At 47.4% G+C, this 23086-nt stretch overlaps 9 protein-coding genes across 9 annotated transcripts; 6 read left to right on the forward strand and 3 right to left on the reverse strand.

Annotated features, from left to right (window-relative positions):
• Window positions 1-246: 246 nt before the first annotated feature.
• On the forward strand, window positions 247-1276 carry N7483_008623 (SDR family NAD(P)-dependent oxidoreductase; the record flags this gene model as incomplete). Its single annotated transcript, XM_057092050.1, has 4 exons — window positions 247-295; window positions 362-722; window positions 778-890; window positions 1059-1276. The coding sequence occupies 4 exons, from the start codon at window positions 247-249 to the stop codon at window positions 1274-1276; spliced, it is 741 nt and encodes a 246-aa protein (XP_056943224.1).
• A 141-nt stretch (window positions 1277-1417) lies between these two features.
• N7483_008624 (Zn(II)2Cys6 transcription factor) lies at window positions 1418-3238 on the reverse strand (the record flags this gene model as incomplete). Its single annotated transcript, XM_057092051.1, has 1 exon — window positions 1418-3238. The coding sequence occupies one exon, from the start codon at window positions 3236-3238 to the stop codon at window positions 1418-1420; it is 1821 nt and encodes a 606-aa protein (XP_056943225.1).
• Window positions 3239-5240: 2002 nt separating this feature from the next.
• Window positions 5241-5744, forward strand: N7483_008625 (uncharacterized protein; the record flags this gene model as incomplete). Its single annotated transcript, XM_057092052.1, has 1 exon — window positions 5241-5744. The coding sequence occupies one exon, from the start codon at window positions 5241-5243 to the stop codon at window positions 5742-5744; it is 504 nt and encodes a 167-aa protein (XP_056943226.1).
• A 660-nt stretch (window positions 5745-6404) lies between these two features.
• Window positions 6405-7075, reverse strand: N7483_008626 (protein transporter TIM23; the record flags this gene model as incomplete). Its single annotated transcript, XM_057092053.1, has 2 exons — window positions 6405-6428; window positions 6485-7075. The coding sequence occupies 2 exons, from the start codon at window positions 7073-7075 to the stop codon at window positions 6405-6407; spliced, it is 615 nt and encodes a 204-aa protein (XP_056943227.1).
• A 364-nt stretch (window positions 7076-7439) lies between these two features.
• Window positions 7440-12689, forward strand: N7483_008627 (uncharacterized protein; the record flags this gene model as incomplete). Its single annotated transcript, XM_057092054.1, has 7 exons — window positions 7440-7543; window positions 7604-8526; window positions 8592-9561; window positions 9623-9856; window positions 9911-10450; window positions 10503-11796; window positions 11862-12689. 7 exons carry the CDS (start codon window positions 7440-7442, stop codon window positions 12687-12689), a joined length of 4893 nt encoding a protein of 1630 aa, XP_056943228.1.
• Window positions 12690-13114: 425 nt separating this feature from the next.
• On the forward strand, window positions 13115-14986 carry N7483_008628 (uncharacterized protein; the record flags this gene model as incomplete). Its single annotated transcript, XM_057092055.1, has 3 exons — window positions 13115-13928; window positions 13978-14200; window positions 14284-14986. 3 exons carry the CDS (start codon window positions 13115-13117, stop codon window positions 14984-14986), a joined length of 1740 nt encoding a protein of 579 aa, XP_056943229.1.
• A 463-nt stretch (window positions 14987-15449) lies between these two features.
• Window positions 15450-17831, forward strand: N7483_008629 (PX and BAR domain-containing protein; the record flags this gene model as incomplete). Its single annotated transcript, XM_057092056.1, has 6 exons — window positions 15450-15725; window positions 15787-16059; window positions 16117-16383; window positions 16437-17486; window positions 17540-17653; window positions 17736-17831. 6 exons carry the CDS (start codon window positions 15450-15452, stop codon window positions 17829-17831), a joined length of 2076 nt encoding a protein of 691 aa, XP_056943230.1.
• Window positions 17832-18894: 1063 nt separating this feature from the next.
• On the forward strand, window positions 18895-20380 carry N7483_008630 (putative endo-arabinanase; the record flags this gene model as incomplete). Its single annotated transcript, XM_057092057.1, has 4 exons — window positions 18895-19865; window positions 19919-20097; window positions 20159-20187; window positions 20318-20380. The coding sequence occupies 4 exons, from the start codon at window positions 18895-18897 to the stop codon at window positions 20378-20380; spliced, it is 1242 nt and encodes a 413-aa protein (XP_056943231.1).
• A 554-nt stretch (window positions 20381-20934) lies between these two features.
• Window positions 20935-22756, reverse strand: N7483_008631 (uncharacterized protein; the record flags this gene model as incomplete). The annotated part of the gene is made up of 7 exons (XM_057092058.1): window positions 20935-20986; window positions 21048-21309; window positions 21360-21562; window positions 21657-21796; window positions 21856-22200; window positions 22283-22427; window positions 22479-22756. 7 exons carry the CDS (start codon window positions 22754-22756, stop codon window positions 20935-20937), a joined length of 1425 nt encoding a protein of 474 aa, XP_056943232.1.
• Window positions 22757-23086: the final 330 nt, after the last annotated feature.

Here is a 23086-nt window from a genome sequence, read left to right on the forward strand (position 1 = left end):
TGCAATGTCAAATAACCTAACTTGGGATGTCCTTCCAATAATGTCAGAGACCAACCTTTGAGCATAGCACCGGAACGGAGAGTCAAATCATCCGAGTCGGAGGAGATGAGGCTATTAAGTTCCGGATATGCAGTACAATGGCATAATTGCTCACAATGCAATTAGCTTTAAATGCATGTCTCGTATTCAGCATTGCTAAATAGATCAACTTGAATTTCCGCTTTAATTGTCCAATAAACTGAAGAAATGACATTCCAAGTGAAGGGTACAGCATTTATCACTGGCGGAGGCTCAGGTACGCGTTTCGTGATGATAGGTGTCTGCGGGTTGATGATTGATCCCACATATTGATTCCTAACAGGCATCGGCAAGGCCACGGCAATCACCTTAGCCGAGAATGGCATTAGCGCACTTGCTCTTGTTGATTTAAACTTGATCGTCCTTGAAGCGACGCGCGATGAGATAAAGGCTCGTTACCCACATGTTCAAGGTAAAATATTTAAAACCAATGTCGCAGAGGAGGAATCTGTGGAGGACGCTGTATGCAAGACTGTGGAGCTATTTGGTAGTATTGATATTGGAATTAATTGTGCTGGTATCAGTGGTACTCCAACGCCGACTCATCTCATGTCTTTGTTGGAATGGCAAAAAGTAATCGATGTTAACCAAACTGGCGTGTGGCTTTGCCAGAGGGCATTGATTAGACAAATGTTGAAGCAAGAGTTTGTGGCCTTATTTCTGTGATGCAAAGGTCTAAGCTGACAAGGCTTCTTTCAGATCTAAAGGCATCCGAGAGGGTCGTGGGCTAATCGTTAATGTCTCGTCGATGTTCGGGGTTGGTGGTCCTCCAGGTCCATTTAGGATCCCGCATTATACGGCTGCAAAGCATGGTATGTGTTGAAAGTCCTCATATTGACGGTGGGTTTCAAGTTTCTAACAACATCTTAATCCCATGAGCACGGTGTCACAAAAATGGTAAGAAGCTCTTCGTCGTGGCGTGAAACACTGAAGCTATAGACTAAACCTCATCCAGGATGCCAAAGCGTATGCATGAGAAGGAATTTTAATCAATGCCATATGCCCCGGATTTGTTGACACGCCCATCATTGGTGAACAAATCAAGTCAGGGTCAATGAATCCGCAGTTTGAAATGACGCCGATTGGGCGACCGGCTCAGGTGGAGGAGATTTCCGATGTTCTTCTTTTCCTTTCATCTCCAGGGAGCAGCTACATGTGCGGTGCTGCTCTGGTGGCCGACGGCGGATACACCGTCTAGATAATGCGTAAATGCCTTCAAAATGTTGTTGTAAAAAGTTCTGATGTACAGCACGCTGCCAGTTGACTAGAAAACTTTGAATAAAGCTGAGAGAACCGGCCGATCAAAGGACATATTGTTACATTCAAATTATAGTAATACTTATACAATCATAATATCGAAATCAGCCTCATTGGCGATTTCCTGCCATTTTATTTCCCGAGATGTTCCCTCGCGTCGCTGCCAGAGGGCCTTGACAATTTCGCAAAGCATTTTAATATTCTGAATCCCATGACGGCCTTTGCGATCGAAATAGGCTATCATCCTAGCTTGTAGGTTGGGTCTCTGACATTCAGCTGCAACAACAAAGCTAGCCCAGTTGTATGCACAACCGCCCTTTTTACCATGAGTCAAGCTCTCCATGGCTTCAAGCTCTTGAACTGCCTTTTCAACCAAGTCCTGGACGTCACAGAGAGGAGCATGACGGAGTGTCCGACGGAAGCAAATAATCGATGCATAATAGAAAGAGTTCAGTGCATGCTGAATGATGATTGACTCAGGCTCATCCGGCGCTGAAAGGGATGGGAAGTTGAGGTGAAGTTGAAGTTCGAGGCGATCCAACTCTTCCGTAGAGAGATTCGCATTAGAATCGATGATTGTAGTGATCCGCGCCAGGAACTGAACTAATGGGGCTGTAATTCCATGGGAACGTTCCAGATAGTGGCGTAGCTCAGCTGGCCCATTAAGCAGAGCCATAAGTTGGGTAGACATTGGTAAGCTGCATAATGAAGAAAGTGAGAGGTAGCTTTGAAGTAATCGGGATGCCGTTGGGCCTCGTATCCAACCACCGTGTATCTCATTCTCCAACAGGCCGAGTCCACCAGCCACATGAGCTCTCCATCGACTCCGTCTTCCTGACATTGCCTCAGCAGTGATGCACGTTAAAACCGCAGCTAGAGTTGGTTCATCGAGACGTTTTGCTCGCTGGAGATTCTGTCGCAAATGAGACAATGCAAGTTGATCATGGCGCATGGCAACCGACTGGTACTGATGATCACCGCGGAGATGATAGAGGCTGAATGCTGAAGATGCACATATTGCGTGAAATATGGATAGATGAATACTTGATTCTTGACTTTCAAGTCCCTTCAATGCCAATGGCATGAAGACGGTGCGACAAGGGTTATCCGGTGTGTCAATCAACAGCATGTTGCCGCTCAAAAAGACTACCCAATGATGTATGAGTTCAATCTCTGGTCGGGGGATCTGCAATGGAGTAATTGATCTAATCGATGGCAGTCTCGGGGTTATCATTGGCTCAGATAGAGGTTTGAACTCTTCAGAGGCCTGGATATGGTCTGAATTTGACAGCACATTGATAATTGGCATGAGAGTGATGCTGGTATCATTCTGCACGGGTTGCCTGTCTGTTAGAGACAAGAATAGTTTCCCAGGAAGTTCAACCGACTGCAATGTTTTGTTTTCATCTCCCTCTCCGGGATTAGCCACTGATGAATCTTGGTCAAGGGGATGAGAAAATGATTCGACTAGATCCTCTCCATCGACCTGCGAAGGAGAACTACTCGTTGAATAATCAAGAGATTTTGAAGACTTGAGATTATCAGAGCCAGAGCAGGAAGCGGAGAACACCGAGAAAGGTCCTCGTTGCTGGGCACCGCCGTTGGTAGAGCATCCGTCCAGCTCCGCCAAGAGAGCCGTTACGGCGGTAGAAGATAAGTCATGAGTGGGTATTGGGGTTGAAGAGCGTAATTGGCGACGCTGAGCTCGAATCCCTGGCGTTTGCGACCACTCCAGACGAACGCCATAACCTTGACACTGCCAACCACTGCGTCTGCAGCGACGACAATGGGGGTGTTCCTCGTCACACTTCACTCGGCGGGTCCGACACGTCCAACAGCCGGTAAATGTTTTGGTACGCTGTTTTGAGGGCTTCACATTTTCTGACAAGGATCGCTCGGTCATTCCCACGAGCTGCGCTAGCAAGGGGGTTGCAGAATATTGGGGGTGTTGTAGTGGAGCAGCCGAAATTATTCAGTTGATTTGCCTCCCGCATCGGTAATCGCCGGGCCTTGATTCTTGTGGATATGCCCTGGAGATACAACATGCGAAAATTTGAATGTCAACATTGAACCAAGTTTCTTCAGCATATCCATTAATTTTTCTCAACATATTTGTCACGTAAAACCTCGTTTGATCCATCTTTAACTTCAACATGAACTTCAAGTTCAAGTTGAAGTCGCCACTGCCAGTGCACATGTGCCAGTGAGAATCCATCCGCTCCACAATCCCAGATCAATATACATCCATGGATAATACTATCGCAACTCCAAGTTCAACTTGGAACTTCATTCAAGTTCTGAGCTTGAACCACCCTGGCAGTCATGGCTTCACTGGCACTTGAAAGGCCTACCTAACTACTAGTATTCAAGTTGATATCTGAACGAATTCAAGTAAATTACATACTAACGTTTCTGCTCGCTGATCTCGAGAGCGAAGCCTCTCCTACAGCTGACCTCAGCCCTGGAGGGAGGATAACATTGAAGACTCGGCATGGATGAATACAGTGAGTGGATGCGAGTGATCACCTGGGCAGAGATCTATAGATCTATCCATGAAGCTCCAATTTTATCCATGGGGTCTATTCGTGTCTGATTCTCTAGGTGGCAGGCATTACCGGCCACCACCTTACCCAGACGTCCAACATCAGATCAAAATTCGATAATCGCTGGCATCTTTCTAGGTCCATCCTGAGATGAATATGGATACAATGATCTACTCGAAGCCTAAAATAGAATTTATTTTCGTCTGTACAGTGTAAATTGAAATATATGATACGGGGTAAGACATCCTCCACTGAACCTCGTGTATAGTACTAGTATAAATTGATATCGCCAGTACTATTTAACCACAAAGAGAATAATTAAATGACACTGGCAGCCCTTCATTCGGTGTTCTTTGAAAAAAATATTCTCAGTGATCATGATCCTGTTTACTATTCTATAAAAAAAACTGACGAAGAAGCTCAAACTTGAAATTCAGCATTGAAATGTTGGAAGTACTCGAATTTCACGACGCTTCATCGACATCATTTGAATAATAGTACTTGCAATTGAAGCTGTACATACGTTTGAGCACTTCATATAGACTTCAAATAAGATTCCCAAATTAATCTTGTGTTATCATTAACGGAAACATCTATTTTGAAAGGAAATGTTTCATTTTGAGATGACAGCGCCCCACGACGGGGCTATGGATTTATCCACGACGGCAATTTTCAGGCAACGACCCATACTTGGGAGTAAAAATGACCTATCGGTGAATCCGGATGCTGGTTTTTAGATTTGCTTTGGGTCGGAAGAGGGTTTTCTTGGATATAATTCGTGAAGCTCCGTCATTAGATCCTCATTAATATTGAATAGTGCGGATAAGCCAAGACCCTGGATATCAAAGTGGAGAGAATGACAGAAATAGCATACATACGGATGGATGATCTTGCCTGTGAAAGGACGTATCATGTCGAAGCTCCATATGGGCTAGTACATAGATCGCCCTGAGCTTGAGACAGCGTCGTAAGCATTCTGGTAGCCGAACGACCGTTTGGGTAGACACAGCAGAAACTGGGAAGACCCTAGTGGACCTCAATGCATACAGGGACCAAATGATCAGTCTAGATGCCGGATCAAAGACCCTCAGCCCCCATAGAGGCTATAAAGCAGCTGATCAGAGTGGACACTGCCAAGGGGTGAAGGGAAGCATCTTTTTCCACAGGCTGGATATATCCGCTATGGGACGACTCGAAGTTATATAAGAGTCCTGAGAAATTTCCCAAGGTCATAACTTCACTAAGCACATTCGTTTAAATTCATTCAATTCAGAAAGAAAACTTGTTTTTTTCATTCCATTCGTTCATATCGAAAGAAATCCCTCCATCCAATCGCTCGTTCCACAAAGCCTCTGTTCAACGATGTCTACCACGAGCACTGCAACCACAACTGCGGCCTCGGCCACCTCAAGCTGCTATAACAAGCTGTACGACATCCCAGTACACGATGCTGCTTGTGCGATGCCGATGAAAAGCAACTATTCGTCAATCATGAGCAGCTGCTGTGACGAGGCCTCCGTTGTCGAGTATGATAACTGCGACTACTACTGCCTCGCACAAGGTCAGACAGTTGGAGATCTTGCCGAGTGCCTCATCAAAGCTTCTGAGCCTGGTGAGGTTTGGTGCAACACGAATGCGAATGCCACCGCCACTGCAACGGCTACCGCTACTGGCACCGGAGTCGTGACCCTGGGTGCCACCGTGACTGATGCTGACTCGACCGGCTCTGCTACCTCCAGTGGTGCCACTTCAACCTCGACCTCGAACGCAGCTCCTGCGGTCTTGGCTCCTCGTCCGCTCTCGAAGTCTGCCATTGGTGTTGTTGGTCTCCTATTCATTGGCTCTGCGGCTGGACTTTTCCTGTAAAGTTCTGTTGAGAAGGACATCTGGATGGTGAAATATGAGTAACCAGGGGAATCGGTCATCAGATGCATAGTGCGTTCTAGCAGCATGGCGTCTTCAAGTTGAATTCAATTCTTGTCAATTAAAGCATATTGGCGTTTACGGCCTCTTCGATGTGGACAGAAAAGACATCATGTTCTATATCCACCTGGGTAGCCGTTTATCTCTCTTTGTACCATATAGCCAAGTTATAGATCATTGAGAAAATCGTTCAGAATGCGTAATAGTTTCTCTATTGGAAGTCACTCGCAGTATGAAGACACTTGACTCAACACATTAATCGTGCTAAAAGTCAACCAGCTCCAGATTATGCAGGAGACTTTTCTATGTACACGTACAGAAGGAGGAAAAAGTACAAACCCATTTGCACACCCCGTTCCCAACCCACGCAGAAATGCGAAATATGGATGCTTTGAGCGCCGGAGTGAAGAGAGATCGGTAGAGAACAAGAAAACGAAAAGGAATACAGAGATAAAAAGCCGTTGTAATACATAGCGGGTGGAAGGGCAAAGAGTAGGCGGTTATAATCAGCCGTGGGTTAATTCGAGGAGGCCAAACCGGGTATAGGCGTTTGGTTCATTGGAGAAGCGTTGGAGAAAGGGAGGAGTTGCCCATTTTTTTAATTTAGAAGAATGCTTTCCGTGTCACCTGTCGGGAGTTAGCGGGATACATTCAGGGTTTGAAATGAGGATCGGTAAACGTACGGCCCAAGTGCCAGCAATAGAGGCCACGATACCGCCAGAAATCATCATGGGCTTGACACCACGAGTACTCTTGAACAGCATTCCACTCAGTGCACCCGCAGCAACGCTGTTTGAAGCGTCGTGCTTGCCACGGGCGTATCCAATCGCGGAGTTGAAACCATTGTAAACCATCGCAACAACACCAGCGGAGTTACCGAGGAACGGACCACGGCGGGTGATCGAGTTAAGAACACCGTTCAGACGAATCTTGGGAGGGGCGGTAGAGGGAGTCTTGCTCAAGCCTTCAGCCATTCCCCATGCACCTCCGGCAACCAGAGCAGCAAGGTATGTGGTGCCAGCACCATAACAGAGATCATCGGACCATCCGCGGGAAGGCAAGACTGAACGGGAGCCGGGGGTCGCATCAAGGGCGGAGTCTTCGAGAGAAAGGTAGTCAAGAGTGTCTTGGTTCAGGCCGGCCAGGGGATGGAGTCTGGAAGGGTCGGGAATAGCGACTTCGGAGAGGAAAGAAGTAGCGTCTTGTGCAGCGGGCGCGTCATAAGCAGTGGTCTGCTCCTGCTTGCGACCGCTGATGGAATCCCAGATGGCCATGATGAAGGGCTGTGAGGGAGTTTGATAAAGATTAATAAGATGTAAATCAAAAGACAAGGAGGCAATATTCCCTTGAATCACGCAGCTCCACTGGACTCGCGCCAGCAAAAACTTCGGTCCCGTGATCTGCGGCTGTCGGCACCGGATAAATCATCCCACCGGAGCTAGTCCCGATGTGGTAACACACGATAAAAAACTATTGATGCCTGAGGCTCTGTCGCGGGGGATCTTTCACAATCTTTTAGAATTCATGCTTCCTTCTAGATGTTTTATACTGACCCGGAAAGGGATGCTAAATTGAGTAAAACATTTGGTCATGGAAGGTGATTCATTCCGTGGGTCTCCAAGCTCTATGCCGAGCAGCATGGAGGCCATTGCGCAGAATATACAAATTCTATCTGAAAAGACCTTACGAGACATTGCGAAGGGCCAATTGGTCAAATTCACGCGGACATGCGATGAGCAGGGGTTAGAGAACTGCCTTTTGAATTCGAATAATAAGATATGAAATATACTAACTTGTCCAAGATCCGTTACCCGTGTATGGCAGTCATTATTCGACACACTTTCGACACCATCGCTCCCTCATGCGCAGATTTCTGCAGCATGCAATGCTACCTCAGCATTTCTTGATGCAGCAGTGGAGTCTCCAGTTCAACTGACTAGGCAAATTGCTTTGTCTCCGGAAGTTTGGCTATCCATCTTTGAGATCTTTATCACAAGATATGAAGATGTTAAGCCAAAGCCTATGAAGCAGCTCTTGAGTTCTCTCATGACCATTCTGGTCAAGAGCCATGTGGGTGAGACTAAGCAGATTATTCAGGTCACCATTTTGAAGGCTATTTTGCCTTGCATCATTCTTGGCGAGCAGCGTTCTCGACTTAAGGCCGCCCTTGTGGTCCTTGAGATGTGCATCCGAAAGGGTGCTATTTGGCCCGTTGAATTCCTGCAATTAGTTCGCGCCTGGGCCATCGAATTTCAAGATAAATGGGTTCCAGTTTTTAAGAAAGATTACGAGACGATCTATCCAGGAGCCTCTGACCCTGCGGTCATGTCAACCGAACCGTCTGAAGAAGTGGCAGGCCGTGTCTTTGTACTTGGTCTTTTGACCCAAACCAACGATCGTGGAATGTCAGGAACATCCGGCAGCATCATGTCTTTTTTCCTTGAAAAATCCAAGATTGAAAATCCCGGCCGCCAAATGTCATGGATTTGGGTGTATCCAACAAGGAATATTCTTCTACAGCATCTAGATGCATTGGAAGTTCTTTCCACCCAAATTATCCAGCCTCTGTTTACATTTGACCCACTGGGATTTTCTGCTTTTATTCAATCCCTCCCGCTGAAAAATCTAATGGCTGGTGACATGGCTGAAGCATCGCATTCGGAATACATGCTTCTTTTTGTCTCTCTGCAGGTTGGAAAGAAGGTTAATTTAGTCCATGATGACTGTGAGTATAAAAAAGTCTCGATCGATGTATGCCACAAATTGAGAGCTAATTTTTGATCCCCTCAGATGATATCTCCATCGAACCTAACCCCAACAGTTTGGTTCTTAAAAGTGACGTGATTGGGAACTTCCTGCTCCACCAAGACCAAACCATTCGCATAGCAGCTTTGGCTCTTTTGGTTTCGTCGTATTCCACCATGAAGCCGTTGACTAATATTGCAACTGGTGCTATTCTTCGAGGTCTTCCATCCATGCATGCGGACTGCGACGCCTATGGCAGAGGAGAGATCATGACCCTCACAAGAAAATTCATCACCCGCTTGAAGAGTGGCATCGTAACCCTGGAAGAAGCTTCAAGGGGCTCGAAGACTACCAGCAATGGTCGGCCCTCCGCTTTACTTGGCAGTGATGTCGAGACCAGATCCTTCCTCCAAGCCTATCTCCAGTTTATCGAACATGATCTTTGTGTCACGGCATCATATGCGCGTCATATTTCTGCTTTGAAGGCATTGAAGCTTCTGGTGGAGTCGGGTCTTGACCCTCGAACTAATATTAAACTAATGAAAGCTGAATCTCAAACAAGCTGGAAGCTCAAGCTTGAGGTTTTTAGTCCTCAGCTTCTCAGACTGCTGATTGACCTCTTGTTGGATCCTTTCGAGGAAGTTCGACAGACTTCGCTCTTGACCATCAATCTTTTCCCTTCACAAGTTCTCATGGGCGGTCTTTTTAGCCCGGACCAAGAAACTTCACCTCCTCCTGGAATGAGCATTCTGGACGCGTTAGACAGAGCTGAGACTATTGCAAGTAACACAAGTCGTGCGGATCATGCGGATGCGGTCGCTCGTCTTTACCATATATTGTTCACTGCGGCTCAATCGAATGAGTTGTCTAAGGTTCCCTCTAATTGGTGGGCCACCAAGTACTCAGTCGTTGACACAATCCTTGCTCGACTGGAACAGCGAATCTCATCTTCTACCGGCTTGCTTGGCTCTACCATGCAGCAGACCCCTCTACACGGATACATGTCTGGATTGAGGTAAGATATCTCGTACTTACACAGTACTGTGTCATGCGCAACGTGCTAAATACTTCGAAAGATACATTGTTCTCACGCCTGACTTCCATTCTTACATTGAGACTCAACCTGATAGCTCGAACTGGAGGGCAATTCATAACAGAATAACAAATATCTGCGAGATGGTATGGCTAGCAGTAAAGCCCGTACTATGTGTTGACTCGCCAGAAGGTCATACAGATGAGCCTAGCGATGATCTCATGGTTGGACCTAAGGATATCCTGTCCTATTCTTGGAGATCTTTGCGGGAATCCAGGTATGTGGGCCTTCCACCATATCAAATCAATATTTTATTAACTATGATACCTAGTCTCTTGTTACATGCTACATTAACAAACGTCAGCTATGGGCCTTCAACTGGGGAAGGTCTCCATCGTGCCGACTTTGAAAATGTTGGTCGACTGAGCTTTACTCAATTGGCAGAGCTGCGTCATAGAGGTGCCTTTTCGACCGTTTCTACGACCTTTGCCACTTGCTGTCAGCGATGCAGTACCTCACAAGACCCATCGATTCAGCAGCTGCCCGTTGATTGGTACCAGGAAGCTAAGACCACTATCTTCGAGGCATCTGCCAAGCTCACTCGACGATCTGCCGGTCTTCCTGCGTTAGTGACTGGAGTCCTATGCTCCACTGCGGGTACACCTTTCTTCAAGCAAGTCATCAATGAGCTTGTCGAGATCTCACACCTGCCGATGGATTACGATAAGGACCAGCAGTATCTCAAGCTCCCCCAAGTTCATGCAATGAACTGCTTGAAGGATATCTTCATCAACAACAAACTTGGCCCTCATACCGAGTCATTCGTCATGTCAGCTCTTACTCTTTCTGCAGAGAGATTGGGATCACCAATGTGAGTAGAATTATTCAAGCCTTTGTCATATCAACTCTAACGATCAATCTAGTTGGAACCTCCGAAACTCCGGGTTGATGCTTTTCAGAGCTCTGCTATTCCGCATGTGTCGTGCCACTGTAGGTTCGACAGCTGGATTTGGTGGTGTATCTGGCGCTGAACCAGGATCCAAAATTTCTTTCCCCAAATACCCTGGTCTGCTCGAGCTGCTTTCAACCCTCCTGGCACCTACCGAAGGCACTACAGTGGAGGGTACTGATATTGTTACGGAGCGTATATTCCCTGCTCTTGAGCTGATTGGCGAGAAGATTCCTACATCAAATGATCAAGATGACACTACTCTGCGCAGCCTGGTTGTGCAGCACTTCAACAGTCCAGTCTGGGGCATCCGAGAGCATGCTGCCAAGGTTTATGCGTCATTACTGACTCGCAGGGACATTCTGAAGGACGCACGGGCCCTTGTGGATATTCTTAATGGGGAAATCTCCCAAAACTATCTTCATGCGAATATTCTCTGTATCCAATACTCTCTTCGCCGCTTTGCAGACTCCACTGATGTTTTCTGGGCATCGCACATCGATGAGATTCTTTTCACCGTCCACAGGGTCATCAACATGGCCTTGCCTCTGGCTAAGTCTCCCTTCGTTGCAACAGCGCTAGTTGAGATTATGAACGACACATTGGAACGAAGCTTTGAAGCAGGCATTGAGGCTCAAGTTTCCGCTTCCATCTCTACTTTGTGCGAGAAAAATGATCTTCAGGGAGTGATGAGCTACATCTTCGATGCTTCAAGCTCTGGCTGGAACCTTGCGAGTCGCACTAGAGCGTCGTCACTACTCAGGAGAGCTCTGTCATGGTGCACCGCTATGAGAATCTTTGCCGCCCAGCAAAAGGACGAGTCTCTGAACTTTTTCTTAAGCATCTCGGCCTTTGATGCCGACGCCGGCAACTGGATCATTGAACGACTTGATGAAAAGCTAGGCGAGAAGGAGAAATACCGCCAGCATTTGGTGCATTTGTACTCTTCTATCATCGTGGGCCAATATACCACTGATGTACGAACAATCGCCGTGGCCAACCTGGCATCTAGTCTTGAGCAGTTGCTATCGTCTCATCCCGAGGCAGTCGCAGACTTGATCCTCCCTTGTGATGATTTGATACAGGGATTCCGGCCTGATCTTGAGATTGAAAATTGGAACAGACAGGCTACTGATGCAGAGCTCCGTCTCCAAGGATGCCTTCACGGCGTTCAGTTCATTAAAAATGGGGCTCTCGACGTCGCTTCGTTCAAGTCTACCATCTACAGCTGGGCCGTGAAGCTGAGGTCCGCACTAAGCGAAGAAACGGTACGCTATGGTTGACTCTTGTATTATTCCTATTGCCCAACTAATGTTTTTTCGTCTTGATTTAGGAATTCACAACCAGGTACGCTGCTGCATTATCAGTCCAGAGCTTCTCTCGTGGCCTTCGTCCAGCCAACAGTTCACCCCGTGTTGATGATGCTTTGCTTGATATCTATTTGATTTTGTACGACATGCTGAATGACGACGATGATGAAATCCGAGATGTTGCTGCATCAACTGCATCCTGGGTTCTTTCTTACTCGTCTGTTTCTCCCAATACAGCAGTGGCTCTTGGACCCTTGAACTCCAGTTCGCTTCTTGCCACTCTCATCACAAACCATTACTCTTCATCACCTCGTCTTGCTCGAAGGGTGATCCGCTATCTTACCGGTCAAGAACCACGCATCAGTGGCTCTGATACACCACTCAATATGAGTTCTGTGCCGGCTTTGATCGCAGAATATTCCCAGGAGAGCACTGTGCTATTTGTGGAGGAAAAGCAGAATCTGTTCATTGATGATGTCCGGGAAATTGATATATGGTCTAAGGTACTTTCGAACCTCAGCAAGGATGCATTGCCCGAGAAGTTGGTCGGTCAATTCTCAAAATGGGTTTTGGAAGGATTGGAATATATTTCCACACTTGTCGGTCAGCCTTCTGGCCTGGATGGACTTCTTGGCTGGATTTCGAAGCCAGAGTGCTTTACTCTTGGGATTCGGGTTATTAGTCTTTCTTGCGTACTTGCATCGAAGCAATTTGGCGCTTCTCAGTTCCTTTCATTTGATCCTTCATCATTGAGGGTGGTGCTTCAGACTCTTCTTGAAGCTGGCCCGGGTGCCTCGGTACACGATGAATGGCTTCTTATGATCAAAAATGGCTTGGATTTGGATGTTTAAATAGTTCATCAGCAAACAAAGATAAAGAGACAATAACAAACATAGACCTGTTTAAATTCCAATGAGTTTGCTTAAATTCGAATGAGTTTTTCTGAACAACCGCGGGGTTCAGTGTTGGTACCTGCCTTGTTATTGTAGCATGTTTTCATGTTGATATCCTCTGCCCAAACACTTACACTTCGTCTTTCCAACATCTCTGAGCAACACACAATTTCCTGTCACCATTCTGGCTATCATTGTTTGCTGATGCAGCTTTCGCATTAGGTGCCAACGCAGATCACAAAATAATTTGCCTTCCCAGGTTGTTTTGGCTGTTTGATCACAACCGATATTCTCGGACGTTCCGTCACTGTGTGAACGCGCTCCACACCCCATCAACAACCACAACATACCCAAAGCCAAAAGTCATACACAATCATTTCAATATGCAGGGAAACACTGTTATTGCCCTTGTGATCAGTTTTCTGCTGGTCGTGGGCATGGTCGGGTGGATGGCCCACTGCTGGTATGCACGCCATATCGGATACGGGGTAATGATCAGCCAGGCACGGGCAAAAGCAAGTGAGACACTTCAAAATTTGCGCCGGAATAGTGGTGATGCGACATTTGACGTGGAAGAAGGAATTGCGACCGAGCCGCCTGCGTACACCCAGAAAGGCTGGATACGTGCCAGCAAAAAGCCAAAAGACAGTGACCGGGTTCGCACCCCATCCTATTATATTCTCAAAGGAATGATACCCGGCCAACGCTCGCGCATGGGCCCTGTCCTGCAAGGAAGCCTCATCAATTCTGTGGACCAGAACCGACTCCGCCCAAGAACAGAAACCATTTCGCTGAACAAACAGGTCAACCAGGGCAGCCTTCCGATGCATGAGTCGAAGCAACAGAGTGTGGAACAACAGGCTGAGCAGAAGAGCGAGGCAATCCAGCAGCCAACCGAGCTCCTAAAGGTCCTGCCTAAGAAGAAGAAGAAGAAACAGACGGCGAATCAAAATGAGAGCAACACTCAAGAGGATGAGCAGAATGATCAGCGGGATGAAAGCCAGAATAAAAGCAAGGACAACAATCAGAAAAGCGGCAGCCGTCATGAGAAAGACAAGAGCTCTGGAAATAGCCGGAACAGCCCTAAAAAGAACTCCCGGAACTCGCAGCAAAGCCACACGGAAAATTCAGGAAGCAAAAACCATGGAAATGGCAAGAAAAGTCCAACAAAGGAGTTTGGGCACTCTCGAAAGAGCAGTAATGCACACAGAAACCACAATGAGGATCACAATGGAAACTCGAACAGAAGCGGAAGCAATAACCACCATGATGATAATCGCCGAGACAACCGTTATTATGAGAACAGAAAACGACACCGAGGTTGGAGCACCAGCGATAACGAACATGCTGATAGTCGATCCTATGATGGTAGAAGCAAACGTCGAGGGTCCCAAGGTCGCTCAGCGTCTCGCAGCCCCCCGCAAAGTCAAAGTTATCATAGAGACTACTTTCCACGGTCTCACTCATGGGTAAGCCGTCGTGGTTCCGAACAACAAGATATCCCGCGGAGACATACCACCAAAAAAAGAAACCCACCTCGTGAACACCGCAGACGTGGCATTGGTCGCCGTCCCCAACAGAACAAAGTGACAGATAACATCAGTGACTGGGGTCAGAGTGGCGCACAGGCTGATAATGACACCTGGGACGGCCATGATAATTCACGCGCGGATAACGACACCTGGGACGGCCATCATAATTCACGCGCGGATAACGACACTTGGGACGGCCATCATAATTCACGCGCGGATAACGACACCTGGGACGGCCATCATAACGCACATGCGGATAATGACACCTGGGACAACGGGCAGGATGAGGATAGCTGGAACGCCCATAAAAAGGTTGACAAGAATGGCCGGAAAGAACATCATAACGCAAATACTGAAAGCGACACCTGGGACGGCCATAAAAAGGTCGACAACAATGTCTGGAAAGACCATCACAACGCAAACACTGAGAGCGATAGCTGGAACGCCCATAAAAAGGTCGACAAGAATGGCCGGAAAGAACATCATAATGCAAATACTGAAAGCGACACCTGGGACGGCCATAAAAAGGTCGACAACAATGTCTGGAAAGACCATCACAACGCAAACACTGAGAGCGATAGCTGGAACGCCCATAAAAAGGTCGACAAGAATGGCCGGAAAGAACATCATGACGCAAATACTGAAAACGACACCTGGGACGGCCATAAAAAGGCCGACAACCACGGCTGGGACGGCAATGATAGTCCTCAGGCAAAGTGGTAGTGAGATGCGGAGAGCGGCGCCTGCTTTGTGGTTAAGTTGAGTTCTCTTGAGCGGGTTCCACCGCAATGAGGGTGATGATCTGTTGTTCATTATGATGGCCTCTCCTATGCAGCAGATGATAGGAATTGCAAGACTCGAAAGAGCATTCTAAGGTTGTATTAGCCCCTGACCTGGAGAAGTTAATTTGGTTAAAGGAAAAAGGAAAAGAAAAAGAAGAAAAAAATCAAAACTGCATTTGTATCAGTGAAACTGTTAGAAGTAGCAAGTATTTCCACCCCAGATGATTGATGCCCTCCAGGGCACACATATGCATGAGCTCCTGGTCCAGTGAAGGTAATTCCAAATTCCTCAACCTTTCAAGTTCAACCGATTTTCACAACAATAGTGGTTAAGTACCATCTTCAAGCAGTACATGTGCAGAGTTCACGTCAGCTGTTAAGTTCCCCTCATCTTTAAAGCAATCATGACTCCAGTCATCATCATGAAAGGGTTGATGTGGATTGCAGGGTTAGCAAAGCCATTTATAGATCGCCTCACCGCCTTCATGCCTCACCGCCTTCAGCCCGGTGACGTTGAGGCCCCCGCAGATCCCCAGGCAAACAGCTTCCCAACCTCCAATCGTCAGAGGTTCCCACGATCTCTACTGCTTCCATTCAGAATGTGGAACGACGAGGACAATAATCCCTATGGGGCTTTTGACCAGCATGAAGCCCATCTAGCAGACTCGTTGCGCTCCACCGTCCTATCCCCCCCGTAAGATTCCGCCTTCTGCCAGAGTTCGCACTGTGTCTGACATTTAGATAGCAACTTACGAAGATGATACTACTCCACCGTCCAGTCGGGACTCCAACCTGGACCCTCCGGATTTCTTATCACACCCGGAAGACCTTAGTGATCCCGAAGAAGAAGCCGACTATGGAGCCGCAAGTCAACAATACCCGCGGAAGAGTGTTTACGATAGCCGCATTGAGCAGATACTCTATGAGAATCCGGAAATGCCAATCCTGATCACAGACGCGGGCAAGAACCATGAAGGTGGGGGCAGCTTTATTGTCTACACAATTCGCACTGCGGTATGACATTCGAGAATATTGGAAATAGGATTGGACAGGCTGACAGGACTATATTAGGACTTGGAAGTGCGCCGCCGATACTCGGAATTTGCGTCGCTACGCCAGACCCTGGTGAATCTCCATCCTACACTCATTGTTCCTCCAATCCCCGAGAAACATAGTATGGCCGACTATGCTGCGAAACCTACCAGAGCCAAGGAAGATACTGCAATCATTGAGCTTCGAAAGCGCATGCTCGCTGTGTTCTTGAATCGATGCCGCCGCATGAAAGAGATTCGAGAAGACGGACTCTGGTGGCGATTCCTCGATCCAAACGTTAGCTGGGTAAGTGTTTGTTGCTAAACTAGAGAGACTTGACATGCTGATCTGTGATCTAGAGCGAGGTCTTGCATTCCCATCCCGCGTCATCCGTACCCAAAAATAACCTCAAAGCGCCCCCTCTGGACCCCGCAAACCCTACCCAGGCACACAGCTGGCTTCCAGTCCCACCCTCATCAGCAAAACTCAAGACCGCAGGCGGCGCAGTTGGATCTGGATCTCCTACGTCTCCAGGAGGCAACAATGCCGAGGCTCCTCAGCAGGTTCCAGGCCCAGATATCGCCGGGCGATTTCCGCCAGAATCTCGAAAATTGACTGAACAAGAGCTGGATCCGTACTTCGACAACTTCGAAGCTTCGACCCGCGAACTGGAACTGTTATTGCAAGGTAACATAGAAAAAGTCAACCGCCGAACATTATCACACCTATCATCCCTATCTGCAGATCTAATGGAGCTCGGCGCCCGCTACAATGGATTCTCCCTCTCGGAGCAGTCGCCTACGGTGGCCGCTGCAATTGAGCGTATTGGTCAAGCCGCTGATACGTCTTACATTGAAACCGAAGAGCTTTCCTCGGCATTAAGCGCGCAATTTGCGGAACCCATGCGGGAGAGTGCTCAATTCGCGAGCGTTGTACGCAGTGTGCTACGGTATCGGGTATTGAAGCGAGTTCAGGAGGATATGACTCGGGATGAGTTGCAAAAGAAGAAGACGTTGCTGGACTCTCTTGAGCGCAGCGAGTTGGAGGCAAAACGAATTGAACAGTATCTTAACCGTACAGATTCTCAAGCCCGCACCAAACCCCACCGTTCGCTATCCACCTCGTCTGCTGTGAGCAGCGAAGGTGACAGCATCGCTCATGCTTCGCCGGATGCTGAGTTCCCTCCCACACATGGGGAACCCATCGCCTCCCCATCGCCTTCCCAGATTAGCCCTCGGAAGCCAGAGCTTTCGTCAGCTTCCTCGGCTCACCGGAAGACCTCCAGTGGAACATTTGTTGCAGGTAAACTCTTTGGTCGTATCAGCCATGCCATTCACGGGTTTGCCGACGTGGATCCTGAACGAACGCGACGCGATCAAATTGGCAAGACTAAGGAGAGTCTCATTCAGGTATGTGGACCACCAACAAATATACCCACGTCGTATACTAATCACAAAAATAGTTGGAGCAAGCATTGGAGGTATCGGAAAAGGATGTGAAAGACGCTACTGCGGGAGTGATGCAAGATCTGCGACGCTTCCAGAATGACAAGGAAGCTGATCTACGCCGCTACATGGTATGCACCGCTCCGTGCGGATCCCCTGATTTTCCCCACTTGATGCAGACAGCTAACCACGATGTTTTGGGGATGCGTTTAGCTTGCATATGCACGTTGCCATGTAGATTGGGCCCGTAAAAATCTTGAGACTTGGACAGAGGCTAAGGATGAAGTTGATAAGATTGTTGCTCGTTAGGCAACAGTCATCTCTTTGTCCCAGGCGTCTTCATTGAGTCTCTTCTTTTTTTATGCCCTGGCGTCGGTGGTTCTCGGTCTTAGCAATTTTCTTCTCCTTTTTACTTTCTTCTCTCTCTCTCTTCGATGGAATTTCTTGGATGGGATTCTTCTCAGTTGCTCCGACTAGCGATGCTACTCAGCTTACAGTAAAGGACAATTTTTTCCATCATCTTGCTCTTGGCGTAGCAACTTCATACTTAATTTTTCTTCTTCCGTACAGATCCCAATGACAATCACTTTGTGTCTTACCTGGATTCATCTAGTTACAACCCTGCAACCCTATATTGACTACCATTATTTACTATCGCAACGACAATTGCGACGGTGTCTCAGGACTCCTAAGAAATCCTTCCCCCTTCTCCACGAGGAAAAGCAAAATTCGGCGTCTATCATGAAAAGAATTGAAACTTCGACATAAGAACCATGGACCCATGCTACGGGAATGGACAAGGGCAGATTCCTGACATTCCTTGAGTGGAGTCATGTGAGCCAATCTTGTTGCTTTGTGATAACCTCAGGAGGTGGAAGATCGACAGGAACCGCATTCGATCGTCAAACTCTTCCAAGTTCGACATCTTTCTCATTCCCCCTTGCTTGGTGTCAAGCGTCGAAGTGGAACCAAGAGACAAACCCTAGATTTTAAGAGAAGTGCGGACTATAGTGCAAAGGATCCTCGGCAACATGTATCACGTCAACATGAAGAACAATGAGTGATCGCTGCCCCGCAGAAAAATCTATCATCAGAGATCTCAACCCATTCATCCATCAGTATTCATACATCAAAGATTTTTTAAAAAATCTCTTTAATTTACTTCAATTCGAATATCCACTGGGCTTCTCCGCATTCCAGTCCTTGCAGGGCATACCCACCAGTGGGACCTGATATCAAAGTGGGCCGGGTTGCATCCCTCACGGCGCACCCCTCGGATAGGCGTCCCCGCATCACGAAACCCACCCTGTCGAGGTGGCACGCCGTGCGTCCTGACTGAAAACGATGAGTGCCTGGATCCATGGGGGACAGGATGATCGTCAGGAGCGACCACTTATCACGGTCGGCTAAGCCGCCCTCTGGCCACAATGTCAACGATTTTCGACAAAGGTGGTCTTTACGGTATTTTTGGCATCTTTCAATTCCTCGACGTTGGATAAAGATGCTGGTTCTCTTAGGTTTGGCATGTCTCTTCTCGGCTGGCTTAAGCTTGAGCTTGAACCAAAACCAAGTCAGGGATTTCGATCAGGATTCTGGTCTACAGCAGGATAATGCAGTCACTCAGTTCCCACCGCCGCGACAGACTGGTCAGCACACTCATGATCCTACTATCTTAAAGGTCGGCGATGAGTTTTATCTGTATAATGTTGGTGAACATATCTTGATTCAAACCGCACCCTCCATGGCCGGCCCGTGGAAGCATGTCGGTGCCGTGCTGGATGCCAACAGCGTTATTCCTAAGGGTGACCGCGCCGCTCCGTGGGCGCCAACCGTCATTGAGTTCGATGGTGTCTACTACTGCTACTACAGCGTAAGCAAAGCTGGCTGCCGCGACAGTGCTGTCGGTGTGGCAACATCTAATTCCCCCGGTCCCGGGAATTGGTACGATCATGGCGCTGTTGTGCAAACAGGAACGGGCAACGGGTCAGATGTTGCGCCGTACACGATCTCGAACGCCATTGATCCCAGCGCCTTGATTCTTCCCAATGGAGATGCCTATCTTACATTTGGTAGCTACTGGACTGGAATCTACCAGGTTCCTCTCGCAACGGACTTGCTATCGCCTCTCAGCACTACTGAGCCAGATGCTCGTCACCTCGCCTATGAGCCCAATGTCATCAGCACACCTAACCGAATGGCCAATTCGCTGTGTGGTGACCCAACTGGACCACATGCAATTGAAGGTGCATTTATCTCTTACCATGATGGATACTACTACTTGTGGTTCAGCCATGGAAACTGCTGCAATCTTAATATTAACAAGTTACCCGACCCTGGAAAAGAGTACGCATCACTCCCTCTACTGCCTATGAGCAATATGCTTACAGATTCTACAGATATAGCATTCGTGTTGGGCGATCTCAGAACCCCCGTGGTCCTTTCATCGACAAATCTGGGAAAGATCTTGTCAATGGAGGTGGTACTGTTATATATGGCTCCAATGGGGAGACCTATGCTCCTGGCGGCCAAGGCGTTCTTCGTGACGGTGATACAGATATTCTTTACTATCACTACCGTGAGTTTACATTGAAATCCTGATACGCAATCACAGACCACATGCTAACATTTTGAAATAGAAAACAAGACAATTGGAGTTGCATTCTCGGTGAGTCTCGGACCCGGCAGGCTTGTGGATTGGGGATACCCACTTCCACTTGGTTGATCCTCCTACATTCCCATTCCCCTTTCCATCGCCTAATCTCTCCAGGTATATTATCTAACATTTCATGATCCAGGATGCCTTCCTTGGTTACAGTCCATTGAAATATGTCGACGGGTGGCCCGTTGCGCAACCATAATTCCAACCAACCAGCACGCCACTCATTCTGAAACATGATCATCTTTTTCTCGACCCGCGCCATAGACCAATTCGACATCATTCTAATTCTCACTATCGATCCTAATCTCGCCATTCCTCCACCTATCAACTCACACAATCATCGGGAATGTGCATCCTGCCGCTCATTATATCGACTATAGACTTCCCGCCCGCGCATGTCTTGCATGCACGCGCGCCTTGATCAAGCAATCCGAGATCGACTCGGGGCCTTGATTCTGCACATTCTGGAAGCTTTTTCCGCATCCACCCCGTTCAAAATTCTTCAAGGTTTGAGATTTGTGCAGTGTCATTCTGGTTTATAAGTTATGCCCTTGCTTTGTCTTGGGCGCTTTACAGACTTGTACATATTCTACTTCAAGATCTACACATAGATGGGTTTAGGAAACACGATTCGAACATTTTTAACTGTTCATTCTACTTTCGATGGTATAACTGATGCGCTGTAGCCGTCATGGTGCAGAAAATACACTGGGGCAGGTTTAACTTCTCGAGTCCTGACTATAGGTACACCATCTACAAGGAGTAGATAAATTCAGGGTTCTCGCGGTCTGTTAGATCACGTAGCCTGAATTCAACAATTAGCACAAATCATTAAGAAAAAAAGAAAAAAAGAAGTTTGAGCTCACCCTTGATTCGCCGTACGAGTATATCCAGAGCTAGCGCGCACCGCAGCTTTCCGTCTATTCTCCCGTTGACACCACCAATTGATGAATACCAAGTCACAAATACAAACCGCAAAACAAACAAGAATAGTAATCTCCGCAGGGACATATCGCGGTGCATCACTGGAGCGAAAGGTTTGAGGCCCAATAATATTTCCCACGCAATATCCAATGAGATAGATTGCGGCGACGGTGATAGAACACTCGCACCGGTAGCCGGGATCGCCTGTGTCAGATAGTAACCGATTAAGCGACCGATATTATATCCACTACTACCTTTCTGTGAAACAGGTAGAGCGACAATGAGAATGATGCCAACGAGTGCAACGGCCATAGGTATACAAGCGATCAGGGTTCGATTCTGATACCGATCACCAGCCCAGCCATTCGAAAAACATGCAATGAGGACTACAACTCCTCCTGGGATTCCATAGAGAAGACTTTGTTGAGAGGTATATCCGAAGCTTTCGATCAGTTGACTGAAGAAATTCGTGAGACCACCATTGGGAATATCTGATAAAATTCCATAGAGAAATAGAGCCCAGGTTGGAGAAAGCTTCTCGAAACTGATACCATTTGAAATATCGATTTCCGATTCCTTGTTCGTTCACGCGGACTCGTTGAATGGCCAGAAATCGATCGTGGTAGCTTAGCCAACGGCAGTTTAGTTGTGAGTCAGGGATAACCCAGAAGAACAGAATACCGATAAGAGTCTAGACATCAGCATCGAAATTATTATCAATCTTTCGATGTAGAGAATCTTATCACTCACGGTGAAACAGCCCGTCACGATAAATATCAACTTCCATCCTGCGATCGCGCCCTCAACTTCAGACAATCGACGCGAGATACCATATGCTACCAATCCACCAACTATCTGACCCCATCCATTTGAACTGATCCAAATGCCAGTTCTGGAGTTGTGTTCTCGGACTGTATACCATTGTGATGAGAGAAGTGCAAAGGCCGGCATACTGGCAGCTTCAAACATGCCTAGCAAGAACCGAATAGTAGCAGCGCCTGCGAAATTATTGACGCAAATATTGCTAGGATCGCGCCCCACGTGAAGACGCAGAAAGCAGAGTATTTGGCCAGGGGGAGTCGTTGAAGGAGGCGGCTGGTTGGGTACTAGATCAATACAGGAACACAATAGTCAGTTTTGTTGTCTTTCAGAGCAGAACTAGTACAAGAGATTTTACCTCCCAAACAAGCCATCCAACATAGAATATCGACCCAAGCCATGAATATTGATCTCCGACCAAATCCAGGTCTTCCTTGATACCCATGATACTAGCATAGGAGAGTGTAGTATTGTCCAAATAGTTAAGACAGAAGACGCAGCATCTAGAAAACATCAGAGCCATAATGAGATAAGCGGGTGGAATAAAAGCTCACAATATGGGCATGAGATGCCAATCTATTGTTCTCAGTAATCTGCGATTCGTCTTCCCATCCAAGATAAGCGGTGGTCCATTGTAGTTGGCGATCGCTTGTAGAGCTTCATCATCTTCTTCACTGTATTTCAGTATTTCACCCGAGTTGACGAACTTCCCTTTTTCAAGCTCGATAGGGGAAGTATCAGCCTTAGCTGACATGTCTCCTTCGCTTGAGACAAGCTCGATGTGATGCTGTTGGGTTATTTCCATCTCTTTGGACATTTCACCGACAATCATGATGATGAAGCTTCATGTTGACCAAAAGACTTCTTCTAAAAGGTTGACTCGGATTTTGTGACAAATATATCAACCCCAGTCAAGCAGCAAGCTGTACATCCCCATGGGGAATGGTTGCGGGGACGAGGTCCACATCTCTAAATTTCAAGGTTTGATGTGATCGGTATTATGCCGACGGAGATGATGAGCGTCAATTAATGGAATTGTAAGTCGGCGATATACCGGTTATGACCGAGTCAACAATGTACATTGGAGAAGATGTGGAGACAATCATCTCTATAGTAAAGGATCAGCGTTTAGCCGAATGATCCCCGCATCTATTATTTTTTA

This window comes from Penicillium malachiteum (assembly GCF_028827825.1).
Source record: "Penicillium malachiteum strain IBT 17515 chromosome Unknown utg000004l:1.0-4883003.0:1.0-4884900.0, whole genome shotgun sequence".
NCBI classification, from domain to species: domain Eukaryota; kingdom Fungi; phylum Ascomycota; class Eurotiomycetes; order Eurotiales; family Aspergillaceae; genus Penicillium; species Penicillium malachiteum.